At 46.3% G+C, this 23,206-nt stretch overlaps 1 protein-coding gene across 2 annotated transcripts; it reads right to left on the bottom strand.

Moving 5' to 3' along the window:
* Window positions 1-7,730: 7,730 nt before the first annotated feature.
* LOC146074240 (uncharacterized) lies at window positions 7,731-17,918 on the bottom strand. Of its 2 annotated transcripts, none has more exons than XM_083182127.1 (4): window positions 17,587-17,918; window positions 15,392-15,483; window positions 13,850-13,908; window positions 7,731-10,423 (listed from the first exon to the last, which is right to left on the bottom strand). In XM_083182127.1, the coding sequence occupies exon 4, from the start codon at window positions 10,326-10,328 to the stop codon at window positions 8,004-8,006; it is 2,325 nt and encodes a 774-aa protein (XP_083038253.1). In that variant the 5' UTR covers window positions 10,329-10,423; window positions 13,850-13,908; window positions 15,392-15,483; window positions 17,587-17,918; the 3' UTR covers window positions 7,731-8,003. The 2 variants fall into 2 exon arrangements, with proteins under 2 accessions (XP_083038253.1, XP_083038254.1); XM_083182128.1 differs by lacking the exon at window positions 17,587-17,918 and adding an exon at window positions 17,115-17,569.
* Between the last annotated feature and the right edge of the window lie 5,288 nt (window positions 17,919-23,206).

Raw genomic sequence — 23,206 nt, 5'->3', positions numbered from 1 at the left:
TGTGACCAAAAAATACCAGTTGGGTGCATGGCAGGACTCAGAAGGGAAGGAGTGATTTTTGGATTTTGCAGCTCAGATTCTGGTGGAATGAATGGTGGGTGCTATGTGGCATTAGCAAGACCCCCGAAGCACGGTGAAATGATGAACCTAATAATCCATAGATGTGTGGTATATTTTAAAACACTCCTTTATACATAGGCCGGGTTTGTCGGGGCAAGTTTCACAGTGGAAAATAGTATCCTTTCTTATTCCCTTTTTATAGCAAACTTTGCACCTTTTTTGTGTCCTGCCCTTTCTTGCAGTGGAGGGGATTTCGTTAGGAAAATGCTGCCCTGGTACAATACGGGGGCCAGTACTGGAAGTACTGGGGCCCTCTGCCTGCTGGTTCCCAAATATTAGGCCCTTTATGACTTCCTCTTGAAAGTGCATAAATGTCCCCCTCTGGCTGGTAGAACGGAATAGCACGTAAGCGTAATACAGTGCCATCTGGATGATATACACGGCCAGCTTCTTGTACCAGATTTTTGTTTTCCGCAGGGGACTGTACGGCTTCAGTACCTGATCTGAAAGATCCACTCCGCCCATGTACTTATTGTAATCTAGGATACAATTAGGTTTTGAGGTGTGGGTACTGGTACCTCGTACAGGGATGGAGGTGGTACTGTCTAAATGAATTGTTGTCAGTATAAGGACATCCCTCTTGTCCTTATATTTGACCAACAACATATTTTCGGTGCATATTCCCCTGCTTTCACCCCTTCTCAGTACTTGGGCAATGTGCGTTTTTGGGAGGCCTCTTTGGTTCTTGCGCACAGTACCGCAAGCTGCTGTACCTCTTGAACCAAGGGCCTTAAACAGGGGGATGCTAGTGTAAAAGTTATCCACATAGAGGTGATAACCTTTATCCAGGAAGGGGTGCACTAAATCCCAGACAATTTTTCCACTAACACCTACGAGGGAGGGGGGGCATTCTGGCGGTTCAATTCTTGAATCCTTCCCTTCATATACCCTAAACCTGTGGGTGTACCCTGAGGTACTTTCACACAGTTTATACATTTTTATGCCATACCTTGCCCTCTTACTGGGAAGGTACTGGCGGAATTTAACCCTTCCTTTAAAATGTATAAGGGACTCGTCTATGCAAATGAATTTATCTGGGATGTACATCTCTGCAAATTTGGCACTGAAATGATCAATGACCGGCCTGACTTTGAATAGCCGGTCAAAGGTGGGATCATCTCTGGGTGGGCACTGTGCATTATCGGTGTAATGTAAAAATTTAAGGATTATCTCAAAACGAGTCCGAGTCATGGCCATACGGTAAAGTGGGGTGCTGTACAGAACATCTGTACTCCAATATTGCCTAATTTCTGGCTTTTTTACTATGCCCATATGTAACACCAGACCCCAAAACGTCATCATCTCTACTGCATCTACAGGGGTCCACCTAGCAAATGATGACGTGGGGTTTTGAGCAATAAACTGCTGGGCATATAAATTACTTTGGTCCACCATTAAATTTATAAAATCATCAGAGAAAAATAATTTGAAAAAGTCAATTTCTCTGAGACCTGTTGAATCAAATTGGATTCCTGGGATGGCCAAAAACTCAGGAACCTGGGGCTCAAAATTGTCTGGTGGTGGGGTCCATACGGGATCAATCATTTGGGGGGGGGGGGTCTCAGCTGCTCTACGGGGGCGTCTTTGAGGGGGTCCCTCATCACTAGAGGAGGAAGAGGAGCTTAAGACGAATCCTTCAAATTCCCCGCTTGCATCACTGGCTGTGTCAGAGTCAGAGGCAAGCATGGCATATGCCTCCTCCGCTGAATACATTCTTCTGGATGACATTTGGGATGACATTTGGGATGCCATTTTTATTTTTGTGTTTCTGTAAGTGTAATGTTTCAACACGTGTATAGTGTTGGGGGGGTACAAACTTTATTTCAACACGGGGGGTATGTAGTGTATAGTGTGTATGTAGTGCAGAAAAAAAAATACTTTATACAGGAATTTGAGCCCAATAAAAAAAAAAAAAAATTGAAGGAGTTAAAAAAAAAAAAAAAAAAAAAGGTCCTGCGCCAAAAATTGAGCACAGATGTTGGTCAGTAACGTCCGTCACTGAACAGCGCTCAAAGGCAACAGGTGTAAAAACAATTTAAAAAAAAAAAAATACCACAGCACTCTCCAAAAAAAAACAATTTAAAAAAACTGCAGAAAAAAAATGATATCAACCCTGTGCCAAAAATGCTGTTCAGTGATGCACGTCACTGATCAGCGGCCACAGGACACCCACAAAAGCACCCACAAAAGCAATGTGGGTGTAAAAACAAAACCCCACTGCAATCCCCCCCCCCCAAAAAAAAAACTGCAGATCAGTGATGCAGTGATGCGACACTGATTAGCAGTGAGGGGCAGCAGGCAGACAACTGTGGGTGCAACCTGACCGGGTATATAAAAAAAAAAAACCCTGGACCCCCAAAAAGTTGCTGATCAGTTAATTAATTTAAACTGATCAGCACAAAAGGGGGGGCAGCAGTCAGTTGCACAGGCAGCAAAACCTTTGGTGCAACTGACAGGTATATATATATATATATATAAAAAAAAAAAAAACCAAAAAGTTGCTGATCAGCACAGATATACTGATCAGCACAAAAGGGGTGCAGCAGACACAAAATATAGCACTCTGTCACTGCAGCAGCAGGACACAGGAAGTCACAAGATCCAGGAAGCATCCAACTGCTGGCAGCACGCTACCAGCGGTGATCAGCGGTGATCAGGTAAGTATCAGGCAAGGTTCAGGTATGTATATCACGACAGAGTGGCCGGTGACCGCTCTGCACGCAATTCCAGACCGGAATGGCGTCTGCAGCGCAGTCACCGTTAGTTTAAATGGCGCGCCTTGGCTGTGATTGGTCCGTCGGTCCGATGGACCAATCACAGCCTTGGGGGCAGGTGGGGTGAGGTGTCGTCGTCACCGATGACCCCCTCATGCCCCCTCACACCCGGCGGTGATTGACACCTGTGTTACCGAGCGTCTGATCCGCCGGTAACACAGGAAAACGCTGCGAATGGCTGTTCACATTGAACAGCCAATCACAGCGATCGCCGCCCCCCCTGGGTATGCAGGGACATGTCTGCTGTCAGGGACAGCAGACATCGTCCCTCTGTCACTGCGTCTCTAGACGCAGTGGCACTTGAAGTCATGACGTATATATACGTCATGTGTCGGGAAGTACATCCCGGCCATGACGTATATATACGTCAAATGTCGGGAAGGGGTTAAAGGGATACTCAACCATTACAAACAAAAGCAATAGAACACAATAGGTAGCGCTGTGCAGCAGATAAAAATATTTTATATACGGTACATTAAATGAATAACAGACTTCCCTCTTAGCTTCTTTTGCCCATTTTTAAAACCTCAAAATGCAATCCTTACCTTTATGTGTGTGGTACTGTGCACTCTTACACTGCCTGCTAAAAATGCCAGCGCCGCTCACATTTGTTATGTGAATTGTTATGTGAATTGAAATAAAAATTGTTTTTTAAAAATTGTGTATAATATATATATATATATATATATATATATATATATATATATATATATATATATATATATATATATATAAAAAGGTAAACATTACAGATCATTATGCTGAATAAAACATGTTTGCTTGCCAATTTTCACACTTATTTTGACAAATTCCCTTTTAAATATGCTTTATGTCTATTTAAGTGCAATTAAAACATTTTTTGCAAACCACCTTATCATGAATTGTGCACCTTTACACAACACCTGCTTGTTAAGCACCTTACACACTAGGCACTGCATATTGAAAAGATATCTCTCAGAAGGACCCTTCTGAGCGATATCTTTTGATCACTGAGTGCCAGATGTACCAAGCTTGAAAAGTGATAAAATGGAGAGTGATAACGCACCAGCCAATCAGCTCCTACCTGTCATGTTACAGGCTGTGTTTGAAAAATGAGAGTGAGGAGCTAATTTGTTTGGTGGTTTATCACGTTTCAAGTTTAGTATATTTCGCCCCTAGTGTGTACATTGTATATCAGGGGTAGCCAGCTCCAGTCCTCAAGAGCTATCAACAGTTCAGGATTTCCATGTCTCCTCACAGAATCACAAGTGAAATAATTAGCTCCACCTATGGGTCTGTTAAAATGTGTCAGTGAGTAATTAGTATACCTCTGCAGCAGCTAGGGTGAATTGAAAATGTGCACTATTGGTAGCTCTCGAGGACTGGAGTTGGCTACCACTTCTGTATATCAATAGTGATACACACTCCCACACATTGTTAATGATCCCCTCCCTTGTCCTACATGATCTGAGGGAGTTCATCATTATCGATGACATTGTTGTAGCTGCTCCTCCCTTCCCCACATCTGCAAGTGTGTATGCACTTGCTGATGCTGGCACCACGCCGCTGCCAACATCAGCGGGCATCGGCAAGTGTGTATGGGGCTTTAGGTAAGCTTCTACCTATGTATTGTGGCACCAGCCCTTAACGTCCTTAACTGCAATCCAGCCAAAGACCAGAGCGCAGCACAGACAGGCCCGGAGGGAGAAGTCTGCAATGGCAAACCTATCTTCCATTACAATAATAGCCTCCTTTCTCCTGATCCGATTGGTAGAGAATATTATTAAGGTACCATATGACCCGTATTTGTATATAACGTTCCTCTGAGCAGATACATCAATCATGCTGCTTTCCCACTGCAGACCCGTTTTAAGTTACAGGTAATCTTAAACGGTATTTAGCATTCCCACTGCAGCAGATTACAGTTTTAAATGCCATTTAAGTACCATTCCCATTGCAGGTAAAACGTTTTAGCTCTTCAAAACGTTTTTACAGCACAAATGAGTGCCTGTGACTTTAATGGGCTTTTCAGGGTTAAAAAGGTGCACACCTACAGTTGTTTTCACATAATAAAAGGAGGGGCCAGTGGTGCGTACAAATCCCGCAGCCGTCAACATTTGTGCTATGTGTCGGCTCTATTTAACCCATGGTGGACAGTAAAATATACATTGCTGGCCAGTGCCAGCAATCTATATATTACTGGCTTACGATTCTCATTGGTGCCCAGTGGTGCCTGTAATAAATAGATTGCTGGCATGTGCCAGCAATCTATATATTACTGGCTTACGATTCTCATTGGTGCCCAGTGGTTTCAGAAATATATAGATTGCTGGCATGTGCCAGCAATCTATATATTACTGGCTTACGATTCTCATTGGTGCCCAGTGGTTCCAGAAATATATAGATTGCTGGCATGTGCCAGCAATCTATATATTACTGGCTTACAAAATAAAACATTGGTGGCCAGTGCTGCTCCGTGTGGAGCAGGACGGAGGGAGGCGGGGCATGTGGCCGGACCCGGCCAGCGTCGCTAACGGCATCCAGCCGCAGCAGCAGCCAGCCGGACACAGCGGGGCAGCGTGGACAAGTGAGTATAAAAGGAGGGGGGGGGCGGCAGCGCGGCGTACCGCCGGGCTGAAAGTGGTTAATCTTTCAGCCCGGCAGTGTACACACACGGAGATGATGGCTGAAAAAATCAGCCATCATCTCTACCGTTTAAGATGCATTCCCATTGCCTCTTAAACGGTAGATTACCGTGTAAAACCCTGCTCTGAAAACGGGTTGAAATACCGTTTAACTTTAAACGGTATTTCAACTCTGGCGCTTTCCCACTGCAGCCTTAAACGGTATTTTGCCCTCAAAAATCGGCAAAATACCGTTTTAAGGCTGCAGTGGGAAAGGGGCATCATTTGAAGAAAAAAAAATGGATCCCATAGGCACCACACAGAAAATACCATTTGAGTTCTAGCTTATTAGAAGGGATGCAGTTACAATCCCGGCGGTCGGGATCCCGTCGTTCAGAATCCCGACCGCCGAAATGCCGACACATTCTCCCTCCTGGGGTGTCCACGACACCCCTGGAGGGAGAATAAATTAGTGTGCCGAGCGTAGCGAGGCACCGGGCCCGCTGCGTGGCGAGCGCAGCGAGCCCGCAAGGGGGAGGCGATCCATGTCCCCCCCTTGTCGGCATTTCGGCTGTCGGGATTCCGGCGTCGGGATTCTGAACGCCGGGATCCAATACTGAATCGTATTAGAAACTAGGTGCATCTCTGTGGTATACAAAAAAAAAAAGAAAAAACAAAGACTGTATTCTGTGGTTCGGAAAGCACCTGAGGAGGATGGACACACATAGGGCTGTTTCACACACTCTGGCCAGGAAGCCGTGCTGCACACAGCAGTTAAAAATGGACACAAATGTGTCCATTCACACGGGACGGCCGCACGTTTGCAGCCGGATCCCACCACTGGAAGGGACGGCTGCCGGGCTGTGACCATCCCCACCGTTGTAAACTGCTGTGCGCAGCACGGCTTCCTGGCCGTGCGTGTTTCGCCGTGTGAAATAGCCCATACAGTACCTCCCAACATGACCTCCCAACATGACCAGGAGGGACATAATGCTCTGTTCCTTGCCTTCCCTTTTAATGTAGGATCACCACCACCTGTTTTGAACAGGTTAATTAATAAGAAATGACATGCAGCACTCTGTAGTCTGTACGGACAATGTGTACAGCATACATACCAGGCAGCGGGGAAAGCCGGCCATACATCGTGAGACTGTCTAGCAGAAGTAATCTGTAGCACCCCAAGGCATACTTGCCTACTTTTGAAAAGCAAAATGAGGGAGATTTTAGATGCTAGCAAATGCACCGAGCGCAGCGTCGCGCACCATTAAAGGGGTGTGTCATCAACCAAAGGGCGTGTCTAGTGACACATATGGGCGTATCTATTTTCACCCAGGGGTGTGTCCTGCAGTGGCTGGTGAAAAAAATATGAAGAGCCGCATACCACCAGAGCAAGTATGTATATGGGCAACCTACGAACAGAAGCTGTACAATTGAAACCAGCAATCATGTGTGGTTGCCATGTGTTTGATGCTCATGAAATATGTAATCTGAATCAACTTGAAAATGGTGTGTGGCTTTGATTAAAGGGGCGTGGTCTAAGGACGGGTGGGGCCTAGCACCACAACCCTGTTTTGTCACTTTAGGGGCTTGCCCAGCGCTCCCTAAGCAGCCCTTGGCTTTCTCCCTGCACTGGAGTTTCCATGAACATGGCATCTCTTCAGCTATCACCGGCTGCTCAGTAGGGCAGCTGAGATCTCCAGCTTCCCCAATTGACCCAGCCTGCTGGAACAGCAGGACAGTCTCCAATTAGTGGGACTGTCCCACAGTAATTAGGACAGTTGGGAGTAATGTAGCATTATTACTACATATAGAAACCTGTATATGTTAATTTATTGGCTGCCCTTCTAGAGCAGATTTTCCTTTACAACTCAGTCACTCACATAGAACCTCTACCCACTAGTTCTTCAAACAGACATTCACATCTTATCCTTAGTATACTATGCCCTCAATGAAATGTAAGTCAGGTCCCATACAGTTAATATATAGTATAATGAATTACTAACAATGCCCTGAGGTGCTGGCAGCCACAAGAACTTACCCTTTTATATTACACATAGTATGAAGTAGAAAATAGGCTTTACCAAAATAATTGTTTAATTGAAAAATGATCATGCTTTAAATAACATACATAATGTAAATATTAACAGAAGTATATTTAAATAACTTAACAAATAAGACCTTTACTGTCCAATAAATAAAAGAATAGATTGAACAAAATATTTTAAACCACATTTTAAATAATATAACATAACGGTGTATACTTAAGGTAACAAAAGTGGAATGTGCTCAATTAACTTAAGCATGAAAAATTTGCAAAGTACAATTCCTAAACTTAGCATGTAAACTGTATTAAAGTAAACTGTTTTATAAAGTGCAGCCCAGTGGAACATTTTATCACATTTTCTCTTTTTTTATGCTTTCTTAAAAGTAGTAAGTTTGGAATGGCTTAACTACAAATGAGAATAGCTAAGGTTTAGACTGGTGTTACATACTGTTTCAACACATCTTAGGCATCACGCGTATATGTTTTCCGCTGCTGATAACCTGCGGACTTAGCTTTAGACAAAAGCTCTTTAGAAGGCTTGAACTGGTGACAGCTTAGATCTGTAAACAGATTAAGTTTGCACTGCAAGAGACTTTTTAGTGTTCCCTCTGTAGCCAATTTTCCTCTGAGCTCAGTCTTAACTTTGCGGACCATACTAAACACGCGTTCAATTTCCGCATTGCTGTGCGGGAGAACTAACAGAGATTTGGCCATACTTGATAATATAGCAAATTTTTTGTTCCCTGTTGCTGGATGTATAACCATGCTCAGTTCATGCCAAATGGAATCCACTCTTTCAACACCGTCTTCTGTGCAATGTTGTAAGGAGGACTCGGGCAAGTCATACACACGGTACTCGGAGAACTCTTCATGCACTTTCTGCATCATGGTGTTGTCTATCACTTGGGGAAAGCGTTTAGCAAGCACTTCAATGTCTTGGAATTGTGCTGCCACGCGGTTTTTGTAGTCAAAGACCTTCATCGCTTTTATTATATCATCATTTAAGGGAAATTTGTTTTTCATATATGTAAGAGCAGAACAATAGAAGTTTCTCACTTCTCGATAAAATTTAGTCACTGCTCTGGGTTCTAGGGAAGAACAGGTCCTTATATAGTTACCAGTTGTAAACCCAATAAAGAGTTCTCTGTCCCCCATTTGGATTTCTGAATCACAAAAATCTATGCTCAGAAGTCCTTCTGCAGTATCAGCAGCTTTAATTATGGTGGGTTTCACCAATTTCAGCAGTAGTTTCTTATATAACTCCATCAGGCACTCCTGCAATTTGTGGATAAAAGGAGAACGATACTGGAGCACTGTGTTAGTCTCATTAAATGAGCAAAGAACTGCATGAAGGAACAAGATATACAGCTCAGTAGTGGAGTCCTCAAACATGTCACAGAGAGCTCTACTCCTGGGATTTTTCTCACAGTCTTCTGACTGGAAGAAGGACTTTAGTGCTGGAAACATTTTAAGCACCCTCTCAATGCAGGAATGCATACTAAGCCACCTGGTTGCCCCATGTTGCAGTATCTTAGCATACTCAATGTTCACAAACTCACTCATCTCCTTCAGTGCTTGAATTCTTTTAGCGCTGAACCTGAAGTAGGTTGTAAGTTTATGGAGAAAAGCATCTGCATCAAATGAAAGTTCATTGTTTGCCTTGCTTGCAGCAAGGTGCACAAGATGGCATGGGCACCCTTCTGTAAAAACAGAAGGGCTCTTCTGTTGAATCAACGTTTTTACAGACCTGTGTCTTCCCATATTTACAGATGCATTGTCTAAACAGAGACCAATGCAATTTTTCCAGGGAATTCCTTCTTTTTTAAAAACCTCATCTACTGCATTTACAATATTAATGCTTGTGGCAATGTTACAAACCACAAGATCTAAGAGCTTTGGCTTAACTTTTCCATCCAAATCAAAATAGGACACTAAAACGGGAAATAATTTCTCCTCAGATTCATTTCCTCCATCTAGTGCTAGGGTAAATGGCAAGATCTTCAAAGCCTCTATAACCGGCTTTGTGCAGTGTGGTGCAAGTGCATAATTAATAATTGCAGTTGTTTTTGTTCTACCACAACCATATTTTTGTACTGCAACCTCACTTGTATTTGGCATCATTGCCCTCATCAATTTACCTACATGGTCAGAGGCAGAAATAGGAATGTTATGCTCGATCAGGAAGCCAGTAAAAAGCATTTCTGCATGAATTACCGCATGCTCGTCATGAGATGTAGTTAAGTAGCTAACCAATTTCTGACTTTTATCACGGGCTTCTGATAGTTTTTTATGTTTGGCACTGTCCACATGGCGTTTACAGTCATTAACACCACCATGTTTGATAGCAAAATCACTGTTACATACTGTGCAATAGGCAGAATATTTTCCACGTGAAGATTTCTTTAGCACTGGATAACTTTTTGATATTTTGGCATTAAATTCACAATAGTATTTCTTTTTTTTAGCAGGTACTTCCTGAATTTCATCCTGCTCTTCTCTATTACTGGAGCAAGGATCTTCCTGCTCATCACACCCAACTTCCTGCATTTCATCCTGCTCTTCTCTATTACTGGAGCAAGGATCTTCCTGCTCAGCACACCCAACTTCATGGAAACTTGTACTTGGATTCTGAATGTCTATAATAGATGCATCACTGTCATCACTGTCTGTGATACATTCAGGAGAATCAGATCTTATGGGCATAGATCCACTTTCCCCACTTCTCTTGGGATCAGGAGGCTGTGACTGCTTGTCACTTTTTTTGCCGAAAAAATTCCGGATATCCATACTGTATGTTTTGCGGATATCAAATTTCTACTTGCTATACTTTCACAGGGAACTCAGTCCTTTTGCTGTATACTGTACAGCTACTGTTAAGTTCTCTGCAAAACAATTGAAAAAACATAAATTATGTTTTCCATATTCTGCGCTATAGATTCTCTATCTTATCACTAACACTTATCCACTGTATAAGCAAAGTAACTTTTATTGTAGTCAGAAAATGTACTATGTTCACTATTTAATGTAAAAGTTGGGCAGCTGCTTTGAGAATGATGTAGATAGATATGGATTAGAGAAATAATGAAATAAAATATCTAGCAACCAGGGCATGCAAAGTGCAAACCCTTAGGGAAGGAAGGCAGTCTTACAGAGAGCTGGTAGATTTGTGACGTGTAAGTGGTCACTGACATGTATGTGTTATAGGGCTTAGTGTGAAGAAGAAAAACTTTTCTAGTAGAATTGTAAAAACACTGGACAGAAGAGTGTTCAATGAGGGGATAATGACCAGAAGACAGTGTTCTCTCTAAGCTGTGCGTGTGTGCGCATGCACACAACTCGCTGAGCGTGCGCACAGACATTGAAACGCACAAAGCAGCAGTGGTCCCTTTTTGCAGTTGTGGACTCAATCAATGTATGTTTCACCCATTAACTACATCATGTGCTGTGTTTTGAATGTTTAAATGTTTAATATCATTTTGAAGTAAAGTTAACACAAATGCTAATGTCATTTTCCAGTTATATATAAGTGACGCACAAAAATGATAAATTTCCTTCCAAAGTTGCACAGCCAAAATCTTTTGCCACACACAGCCTTCGTAAAATGACATGGAACATTGCCAGAAGAGTTTTCTAAACAGAATCAAACCATGGCAGCTGTTAATACCAAGTGTAAACTATGTATTTGTAGCACAAGAACATGTGTATGTGTGTATATATATATATATATATATATATATATATATATATATATATATATACACATACACATATACGGGTCCAATCCTGCTGGCACTCTGGTAATAAAACAACTTGCCCCGGTGCCATAAACAAATCTTCATATAACAACTCCAATGAAAGAAGGCACTCAGGAAACAGCGAAGTAAGATGAAACAAAAAGCGTGTATTGTTTTAAGCTTTCGGGGTTTGACCCCCTTCCTCAGAACACGACTACAGCCTGTAGTCGTGTTCTGAGTTAGGGGGTCAAACCCCGAAAGCTTAAAACAATACACGCTTTTTGTTTCATCTTACTTCGCTGTTTCCTGAGTGCCTTCTTTCATTGGAGTTGTATATATATATATATATATATATATATATATATATATATATATATATATATATATATATATAATGCATAATCATCTAAGGCCTAATTCAGCTTGGATTGCTAATTTGAGAAGTTGCAGGTGACCGTGTGGAGAAATCCACCGCATGTAAATTTATTGCTATCTACTCACAAATCCCATACCACTGAAGAGACTTTGCCTTCTGTGCATATATGAGTAGCTTTGAGGTTTCCACCAATCTGCATCTGAAACAGAATGAACAAGGCCGGCGCTGACATCACAGACCCTCCCTTAAAAATTGGCACACCTCCATTTTTTTTCTGACACTACCAGAAAATTGCCGGTTTCCACACCCTAACATTCTAAGTCGCTAATTTCCCTAATGCATGGTTAGTCATCTGATAATCAATTTGTGAATTATGTAATTAGCAACCCATGCTGAATTAGTGCCTAATTCCTTCAATAGTACATGTATTTCCAATAAAAGCTACAATTTTCAATAAAAAATGTCCACATTCAAAGCGAACACTTTAGATCACAATAAGAAGGTACAAAGTTAAAAAGTAGCATTTTCCTTCCACCTTAAAGAAAAACACACACACACACACACACACACACTACAAATGCAAGTTACGTTAGGTTAAATCGGAAAAAAAAACTTGTATGATGCTTATGAGCAAGAAACAGACAGGGTTCTTTACTCCATTGTAGCGCCATGTCAAATAAAACTTGTCTATGTGTATGAACAATATCTTCAAGTAGGCTTTTAGTTAGTTCTTATAGCACCTACTATCCTTTTAAAAAAATACAATTATTAACTTTCATCTACTTTTGTAAAACCAAAGGGTTGGCCCCATTCGTTAAACAAACAATGCTGGAGATTTCACTGAAATGTCCTGCTTACCTATCATCCTCACACAAAGTTATGGTCTCAATACTGGACCTCCTTATTTCCCATTTCATCAAACTACAATACATATATTTTTAATTTACATTAACTGATGCTGACCATTTTTGATGCCCTGCTCCATCCTATGGGAAAGAGATTCATGTCGTGAAGAAGCAGTCATAGAATTGTTCCGGTGATGTAGTATCTGCCATTGCAAATGGTAACACGCATACTTGCCTACCTGACCCCCTCCATGAGGGAGAAAATGCTTTGTTCCTGGACGTCCCTGGTAATATATGATTGCCAGCACCTGTGGTGACACATTTCTGATCAGTTACCTAGCTCCCCACAGGTGCTGGCAATCATACATTACCAGGGAAGTCCAGGAACAGAGCATTGTGCCCCTGATGGAGCGGGGCAGGTAGGTAATTATCTATAATAGTATATAGCAGTATATATATCAGGGTTGCCTACCTGCCCCTCTCCATCAGGGGCACAATGCTCTATTCCTGGACTTCCCTGGTAATGTATGATTGCCAGCACCTGTGGGGAGCTAGGTAACTGATAAGAAAGGTGTCACCACAGGTGCTGGCAATCATACATTACCAGGGAAGCCCAGGAGCAGAGCATTGTGTCCTCCTGGAGAGGGGCATGCTGGGAGGTATGGATAATGTAGGATTGCCAGCACCTGTGGGGAGCTAGGTAACTGATAAGAAAGGTGTCACCACAGGTGCTAGCAATCATACATTACCAGGGAAGCCCAGGAACAGAGCATTGTGTCCTCCTGGAGAGGGGCATGCTGGGAGGTATGGATAATGTATGATTGCCGGCACCTGTGTGGAGCTGGGTAACTGATAAGAAAGGTGTCACCACAGGTGATGGCAATCATACATTACCAGGAAAGCCCAGGAGCAGAGCATTGTGTCCCTCATGAAGGGGGTCAGGTAGGCAAGCATGGTAACTAACTCTCTCAACAATGCTTGTTGAATAGACCCCTACAGATACCTCCACACATTGAGATTTGCTGATAGTTCTGTGTGATGCTAGATTGCTCAGAACACTCAGCAAGATCGCTCAGCACACAGCGCTGTGTTAGCGCTGTTTGCTGAGCGATCGGTCAGGGCCAGTGTTCTCTGGTGAGAAGACTGGCCTTGACCAATTTATATCCAGCATGCTGGATATTAATTGCTGGGCAATATCGCATTGTTATGTCCCCTACACACTGAGCGATGTAAGGGCATTTTCTAAGTAATCTAGTGAGATCGCTTCGAAAAATGCCCCTAAATCGCTATCATAAATAACACTCCATAGTTCAAGTCTACTATTGTAAAAATAAATAAATACTGAAAACTTACTTGAAGGTCTCGGTCTCTCTTTGTTGCTGTGCTGCACTGCAGAAACAGGACCTGTAATACTATAAACAACCAGCTAAAATCATTATAACAAATACATACTTAGGCTTCCAGTTTACATAGATTACAGTGTGAGATTGAGTTTGCATAGAATTGTAATAGCTAATATTAGTGCTTCATTCCCATCCACGAGGTCTCATGAAAGCTAGCCATGTAGTGATAAGTAATAAAACCAAAGATGTAACTAGATGTGCAAAATAAAAATCCACCTGGCAATTACACAGTATTTTCAGTGCAGGGTCATTTTGTCGGATGCAGTCTAACCCCATTTCACACTCAGCAGCAAATTAACGGATTAAAAATGTCAACCCGGTAATTTGCTGAATTACACAAGTATTACTTCAGTTCGAATGGGTCAACCCGGGTTGCAAATCCCGGGTCGCCGACCCTGGTGAACACAAGCACACACACATACAGGTTGAGTATCCCGTATCCAAAACCCCAAATATTCCAAAAACTGTGGTTTTTCAGAATTTTTTTTGTTTGTTTGTTTTTTCCGTTTCCTGCCCCTTTTTTGATACTTACCACGTCCTCCGGCGTCCACGGCGGGCTTCAGGATCCTCTTCAGCGGCACCTCCCGTCCCAGTGGTGCATTGCGCGAGTGCGCTGGTGACGTCAGCAGCGCACCTGCAAACAAAACTCACGCAATGCAACCTAGGATGACTGAAGAGGATCCTGAAGGCTGCCGTGGACGCCAGGGGACCCGGTAAGTATGGTAAAAAAATATTCAAAAAAACTGAAAAATCCCTGATCTGAAATGCTCATGGTCCCGAGCATGTCGGATAAGGGATACTCAACCTGTTCCACCATAACGTGCTGACCAGCGGCAGCATCATGGTAGGCCAACATCACCGGCATGCGCCGATGCAATCGTATGTCGCCGGCATGACGTGACGCTACCGCTGGTCAGCACGTTATGGTGGTCTGTATAAATGTGTTTTATGTATTTGTGATTATTGTATGTCCTGATGAAGAAGCGTACACATTAAAGCTTCGATTTGTTGACCTATCTTAGTGTGTTATATTGTGAGTGCCACCATCATTTTGATTGTATATTGGACCCTTGACTGGGAGTACCACGGAAGGCACCAGGCAGGCTACTACTTATCCGGAGTGCCGTGGATTCTCTCCACACACACGTGTGTGTGTGTGTGTATGTGTAGAGGGAATCCACAGCACTCCGGATAAGTAGTAGCCTGCCTGGTGCCTTCCATGAGGCACAACACCCACGTGGCAGCCGTTACATACAGCGATGACGGCAGCACTCAGGTCTTTAAAATAAACCACAGGAGGCTCTTGTAGTTCAATGTTTCAGCGCTTGCAGCGCTTTTATCATGCTGTTCTTGATAAAAGCGCTGCAAGCGCTGAAACGTTGAACTACAAGAGCCTCCTGTGGTTTATTTTAAAGACCTGAGTGCCAACATTTCGGAGCACGTAGCTTCGTCGTCAGGCAACAAGTGAACAATTCAAATAAATGACACATACCTCTTAAATAAGATTCCAGATCACAGGGCGCCGTTCTCCGTTCTCCCTCCGCTGACAGGCGCTTGAGGATGACCTCAGCGTAGTTCCAGCAACTGCAGTAAAAATAGATACAATTAGATACAATTAAATGAAGCAATGTAAGCCCTTATGGTGTGTACAGATGGGCCGATATGGCTTCCGATATAGTGAACATCGGAAGCCATATTGCATGCAGATCATATGCTTTTTTAGGGCTTGCGAGCCCGATTACTTGCCGATGCGCACTCCCGTGTGAGTGCAAATCGGCAGTGAAATAGAGAGGGCAGCCAAGACTAGATAGTGCAGATCTGCATTATATAGTCTAAATTGTCCCTCTGCAGCATGCCGTGCGATGCGAGTCCCGATGCGATCTGATCGTATCGGGACTCACATCTCACGGCATATCCTGCAGCAGTTTTTCACAATTTTATTTTATTTTTTTAAACAGAATTGTTTGTACTTTACCACCACAATGGAAATGTGCTAAATTGGAGTTCTGTTTCACATGGGATGTTGCTATTGGTAACCAATCAGATTGGAGTTCTGTTTCACATGGGATGTTGCTATTGGTAACCAATCAGAAAATACTTTTTATTTATAAAGCAGCTTCTGGAATATAATAGATTGTATCTGATTGGTTGCCCATAGCAACATCCCATGTGAAATAGGCCTTCCCCCTGAGAATTGAATGGTGCTGTAAAATGCTGTGATACCACTTTTGGTTGATGGTACCAGTTACTCTGGTCTAGTCACAGACTTGGGATACAGCAAGAGAGCCCCCAACCATCACCCTTTCCCCTCCATATTTGTCAGTTGATATCACAGGGCTTTATTTACTAAGTGGTGGATTTTTAGATCAGACGCAAAGCTGATCTGTAAGTTGTTGATCCAGAACTACTCATAGAGCAGCTAATTCAACCCCTCTGCCGATGGTGGGCACTAATGCCCTTGTGCAGACCCCTGCTGCGAGCACCTTTGGTGATATTCTCAATCACTGGGGTACTCGCACAGTGATTAACAGGCAGGGGGTGTTCTGGGGTGGGCATCCAGCGTTTCATGGGTGTGTCCACAAAAACGGTGGGCGCACTCATAGAAACGCTGTACAGGCCCCAGGGAAAGCAGGCGTTCCCCGGCCTGTTCAGGGTGGATGATGTCACATGACATCAGTGCCGGCTCCCGATTCAAAGAAAACCACTGCAGCTGAAAAGACGTAAGCTACAGCTGCAAGCGGATTTGTACACTTACACGTCAGCTCGGAAGTGCCCGCACAAAGGAAAAATCCTCCGATGGTTACTTATATCGGAGGATTTTTCCTCTGTATGAGCACTTGCAAGCTGACATGTAAGCTCACTGGAGAGGTATGCTTCCACAGAACCTCTGCGGGAGGTGGTACTTCTATATAGGCAAGCAGGGGGTGCAAAAATCATTGAAATGTACCTTTCAGAGGAAGAATACATCTCTTCATGACCTTGTCCTCTGGTTAATAAACTGATGAGTGGCAGCACTGATGGTGTATTGATAACCATTCCAGCCCCCCCCACCCCCCCCCCCCCAAAAAAAAAAAAAAACAGGGAGGACCATGTAAATGGTCAGTTCCCCCTCCCCTCCCCCCTCTAAAGCGTGGTAGTGCTAGGAGCTCCATAAAAAAAAAAAGAAGCAGGCTTAGTTGGTGGGGGAGAGAGGTTGCAGACTGTGTTATACTTACCGCTGGTCGCTGCTCCCGGCTCCGGACTCCCGCTGTCACTCACAGACACAGTCCCCGCTGCTGCCACTGCTCCTCTCCGTCCACGCAGCACGCTGTCCTCCTGCTCCGTCCGTGGCTGCGCTTCCCAGCTTCCGCTCACTCTGCTGCTGCTGCTGCCGGGTACCCACACAGCCCCGCGCGGTACCCGGCATGCTGAATGACGTCGCGCACTAGGGCGACGCCCCCGAGATATGACGCGGGCGCATGCGCAGTGCGTATTGGGGGGGGGAATGGCACAAAAACCGGGAGGAACGGATGGCCTTGCGGGAGAGCGGGAGGAAGAGTGCAAAACCGGGAGACTCCCGCTAAATGCGGGAGAGTAGGCAAGTATGCCCCAAGGTCCCAGCATGGCCTGCCAGACGGAGAGATAACCGATGGGGCACTGGATGGGCACACCGGGAGGAGGGTAGGGAAATGCGGGCACGACACTCACCTACACACGAACTATGCCCCTGTAGCCGGATGTGAATTCAGAAGTAACTTGCTGGCCTGAAATGATGCGGGACAGCAGTCAGTGACATCACTGACCGGCGCGGCTTCTCCACCGCTAGTATATACCTTACCGGCGCACCCCCGCACGGCACCTGGGGCACGCATTCACTATGACAGCCCGGCGGCACCTTCCTTGGCGCGCGCTTTGAGTCCCCCTCACATCACAGTCACACAGCTCGCGCATGGTACACAGTACACGCAGGGGGCGCGGTCACGCGCTGGCCAATGCGATGGATGGAATCAACCAAGTGCGTCATCATAACGACTGCTTTAAATTTCCCCTTCATTCTCCGAAGTGGCGGTAGGGATGGCCATCGACGCATACTCCATCGATGGTTCCCATCGATGGCAGTTTATGCAGGAACCATCGATGGCTATAAACCATTCTATCGGCAGCCATCGATGGTTCCCACCGCATACCTCCCAACTGTCACGATTACAGCGGGACAGTCCCGATTTTCGGGTCCTGTCCCGCTGTCCCACCCGCGGCAGGCATTGTCCTGCTGCGGGGGGTGGCAGTTGGGAGACCCCCCAATCTAATAGAATAGACGCTGTGCGCACAGCGTCTATTCTCGTATGAAAATGATATTGCGGCTAATTAGCATAATCCGCGCCCTCATTTGCATACGCCCGCCCCCTTTTCCCCCACCACAGAAGTTGGGAGGTATGCCATCGTGTACTTGCGCATGCGCAAAGATAGAACGGGCGGCCGCTGCTGCTGGGAGGTGCGCGCATGCGTGATAGAACTATACCTGATGCGCTGGATAATAATGCGTCAGGTTAGTTCTATCACGCATGCGCGCACCTCCCGGCGGCCGCCCGGCCTTCCACTGCGCATGCGCAAACAGTAGACGATGGGCACCATCGAGACCGGCCGGCTCGGCTGCCTGGCCTGTCTTGTTTCCGGGGGAGTGGTGCAACGTCTGCTTCCCCGGGCTGCACTGTCTGAGAGATGTCACCAGGCAGGCCAGGCCACCCCCGCCACCAGTGCGCGCATGCGCACAAACAACTTTGTTTGTTCAAGTCAAGAGACAGTCCCGAGTCTCCCAGACCAGTGCCGCTGCGGCTGCGCCGCATGATGACAACATAATTCTAATTCAGAAAGTCACACTCCAGGACTCGGAGTAGCCGTGCAGCTGGCCAGCAGGGTAAAAAAATTGTATATATTGACATCGGATGCCATCCATCGATGGCATCAAACTATTCGACCCTCGCCTATCGATGCCCAAAACATCGAGCACTAGGTCCCGACCATCGATGTTTTGGGAACATCGATAGTCGATGGCCATCTCTAAGTGGCGGTACTTAAAGTAGTGAGTGGCCTATACCAGCTGTGCGGCCTGTCTGTTATGCTTGCCCATACACTTATGCGATCAGATGCGATGTCCCATCGCATCTGATCGCATCAAGTGGTGCCCAGTGAAGCACCCGATGTCGAATGCCACCCTGTGATGGACATGGGGTGCGGGAAGAGGGGTGGTGTGGGGCTGTGTAGGCAGGACCGGAGTTTGTCGCTGCAGGACTTGTCAGCAGCAGCAGTGACTTTGAAACACTGGACCGCCCTCTGGTGTTTTTTTCCTTTGTAATTCAGTCATTAAGCACAGAGATAAGGGACAAACACACAAGTGTTTGCGTATCTGCGCATGTGTGAACGCCTCGCACGTCCGAACACAGAGTGAGGTCCGTGCAGAAACCAATCGTACAGAACCATCCGAGCAAGGGGTGGAGAGGGACGTGAAGGGCTGTTTGGGCTCATTACCATATGCGTTCGCCCCGCGTTTCATGGGCGTTCCCATGAAACCGCTGGGCGTACATATGGTAATGCGGCCATGACGCACATGTGGGGGGCGGACAACTGACATAGTCAGATGTCAGCTGCCCGCCCATATCCCTGCTTTCATACGGAAAAATGTTCTTTAGAGAAAAATTAAAAGTAAAATATCTCAGATTCTCAATTTCTTTTGTGGCAGACGTCAGGGGCCACAGGGATAACAGTGGGTAGAGAGTGAGGTCACGACCAATTCCAGCACCAGAAAGGTTAAAAACTTCTGGCTGCTCAGAGACAACCCAGGCTCCTCCCCTCCTTTACCCCGCCTCCTAGGCTAGCTACTTTCAGTTTTAGTTGTGCTGCTCCGCCTTCTGCCCCACTGGACCAACAGGGACACTTTGAGTGGCGTTGGTGTGCGGGGCCGCCCGGCAAGCGCCAGACCCCCGCCATTTTACCGGTGCTGCATGAGTCATATCCCAGGCGGCCATTTGCTAGTAGGGTGAGGGAGCCTCTCCTCACACAGCCCCTCCCCCGGAGACAGGAGCTAGGATATACCCACGTGCGTTTCCTGCCCTGGTCTCTTCCTGCCTGCTTTCTGCACGTGCAAGAGGGACACAGAGAGCTTCCTGCCATTCTGCAGTTCCATCTCTTCACGGCTGGGCCATCTGGACAATTCCCCCCTGTACCTCTCCTTCAAGCTTACCAGGTTACAGTAATTTATGCTCCTGCCCACTGCGGAGCCCAGTGCCAGATTTTTATTTGCATTGTATGCCTTTGTATGTGTGCTGTGTCTCCTATTGTTTTAACACTATCACTGCCTGTCAGATGTATATTGTGTTAATTGTTACAATCAGCTGCCTCTTGTACAATGTCAGAGGACAGCGGTGATGACACATGGGCCCTATATTGGTGTGTTGCAAGGCGGGCATCCCCCAGCTTGTGGAGGGGTTATGCTTACAATGTATAAAGACGCATGCGCAGCCTCCTGTGGCAGGTTCCTCTCAGGAACCTGCCTGGGCCCATGTTACCCAGCTCATGTCGCAGTTAATAAACAAGCTTTCTTCTGCACCGTCCCTGCAGCCAAGTCCGAGTCTCGGGCATGTGGCCCCCCCCCCCCCCCGAGGAGCCTGCCTGGGCGCGTGCATGGGTCAGGGGGATTCCTTCCACCCTCCTCCATCAGGACACTGATGCAGATGACACTGATGAGGAGGAGGAACAACTCATTGACGACAGGGTCGATGGAGATGCTGACGAAGCCTCAAAGGGCGAAACCCCAGCCAGCATCGATGTGGGGGCACTGGTAACTGCGGTTAGAGACGTCTTAAATTTACTTGACGCCTCTGAGCCCGCTCAGTCTGCGGGCCCATCCTTCAAGCATCCCAAGCGGACTCTGACAGTTTTCCCTAAGTCTACTGAACTAGAGGATGTCCTTGGGGAGGCCTGGGTTTTGCCAAATAGGAAGTTTCCGCTCCCTAAGCGGTTTCATTCCTTCAACCCACTCCCTCCAGTGGATAGGGTGCGCTGGGAGACTGCTACTAAGGTGGATGCGCATATCGCTAAGATTGTGTGTTCCAATACTCTCCCCATTCCAACCACCTCCCTTAAAGGATCCCGCTGACCGAAAGTTGGAGAACTTTCTTAAGCTCATCTTTACAACTTCTGGGGCGGTTGCGCGGCCTACTCCGGCATCTGCCCGGGTGGTGAAGGCCATGATAAAATGGATTTCTGCCCTCACTAATATTATTGCAGAGGGGGATCGTGTAGATAACATGTTACCTATTCTTGACACCATGGGGGAAATTTACCAATATGAAAATATTACGTACAAATTCGTAAAAAAAAGGTGTATTTCTGCCTACGAATACACCTTTTTTCTACTAATCCATTTTGGTAAATGTCCCCCCATGGATCAAGCTGCACTATATTTGGGGGAGGCCGCAATAGAGGCAGTGGCGGCACGACGGTCTCTGTGGCTCCGCTCTTGGAAAGCGGATGCTGATTCCACACAAACTATTGAGGTGTTACCTTTTACGGCTGCCTCAAAGGTGGCTTTCCTGCCATCCACTCCTACTCCATGTCCCCGACCGACATTCCAGTCCTTTCGTTTATAGGGCAGGGATAGGTGGCAGTCGTTCACAAAGGCTCAGCCCCAGCCCGCAAAGTCCTCTAAAGCCAAGGGAAAACGTCCATGGGCCACCAGACGCCCTGACGACAAGCCCGAGAATAAGCCCTCAGCATGAGGGGGCGGCACTCCACCTGGGGGATCCCAGGGTGGGGGGTCGCCTGCTATGGTTTTCGGACGTGTGGCTATAATCCACGACAGATGCGTGGGTTTGAGATGTGGTCTCAAAAGGCTATTCCATAACTTTTCGCCGTTGACAGCCAAGCTCGTTCTTTTCAACAAGTTCTCCCAAAAACTTGGAAAAGCGCACAGCTCTTGTTATGCGAAGGGGACCCCTGCCGGACCCTAACTCCGTTGCCTCAGACAGGAGTCAGCAGCTGTGTGCAGAGCTAGACTTCACCTGGGCCCGTCTCGGCTGGGGAGCGAGTTAGGCCCGCTCCGCTCCGCTACAGGCAGGTCTTAAGGTTGGACAACACCAGCTGCTGAGGCCAGGAGAGCACAAGGGCAAAGCTAACTATACCTACAGAAGGCAGGGGGACCCCGGACGCCTGGCGTGTACTAAACGTAACAATACGTGAAGATGGTACTAAATGTAAATGGTAAACAAGGAAGCAACAATGCTACAAAGATGGGATAATATCACAACAACTGAGGGCAACAATGCCGAAGATGGAATATAAAGATAAAAGATACAGCTGGCAGCAATGCTTCTAACCAGGTGGAATATGGAGCTAGAAAGCACTGACAACCAGGTCCTCTGATGACACTTATCTGTAGCCGGACACAGGTAAACGGGACACGGCACGAGGAACAGCACGAGGCACGACACAGAACGGGAAGGCACAGGACTGCAGAGTACTTCTGGAACCAGGAACACCAAGGCACACTAAGGTATGACCAAAGCTATAACCGGCGTCTGTTCCCAGCAGACGCCAGCTATTTATTTGAATCTGCCGCCTGTGATTGTGCTGACGTCAGCCGCGCTGACGCCGCACGCTGCTTGGAGACTCGAGAGCGTTGCCCAGCAACGCCCCGACGTCCAGCAGCCGGAACCACGGAGCCGGAAGCTCGGGGCGTTGCTAGGCAACGCCCCCGACGCTCCCCCGGCGCTCCCCCGGCGCTCCATCTCCGCCGCCCGTCCCGGACGTGACATCACGCAGAGGCGCTCTGGGACGGCGGCGGCTGACAGTACCCCCCCCTTGAGGAGAGGTCAACTGACCTCCAAGTCCTGGCTTCAACGGATTTTGCTTATGAAATAATTGTTTTAAGGATGGAGCGTGAAGGTCCTTGTCCGGGACCCAGGACCTTTCCTCAGGTCCATAGCCCTTCCAATGGACTAGAAAGAACAAACGCCCGCGAGTGATTCTCGAATCTAGAATACTATCGATCACAAACTCCTTGATGCCTTGACGAATTACTGGGGCCGGCCTGTAAGCACGTGGCCGATGGGCAGGTTTAAGCAATGAGGCATGGAACGTGGGATTGACCTTCAGAGAGCGTGGAATCTGGAGTCGAAAGGCCACAGGATTGATCCTCCTAATGATCCTGTAGGGACCGATAAAGCGAGGACCCAACTTCTTGGATGCCTGATGGATATTAATATTCCTGGTGGATAGCCACACCCAGTCTCCGACTTTAAACGAACAAGGTCTCCTGTGACGGTCGGAGAAG

This window comes from Crinia signifera, chromosome 4 (genome assembly GCF_055691185.1).
Source record: "Crinia signifera chromosome 4, ASM5569118v1, whole genome shotgun sequence".
NCBI lineage: Eukaryota > Metazoa > Chordata > Amphibia > Anura > Myobatrachidae > Crinia > Crinia signifera.
This window is presented reverse-complemented; position numbering and strand designations above follow the sequence as displayed.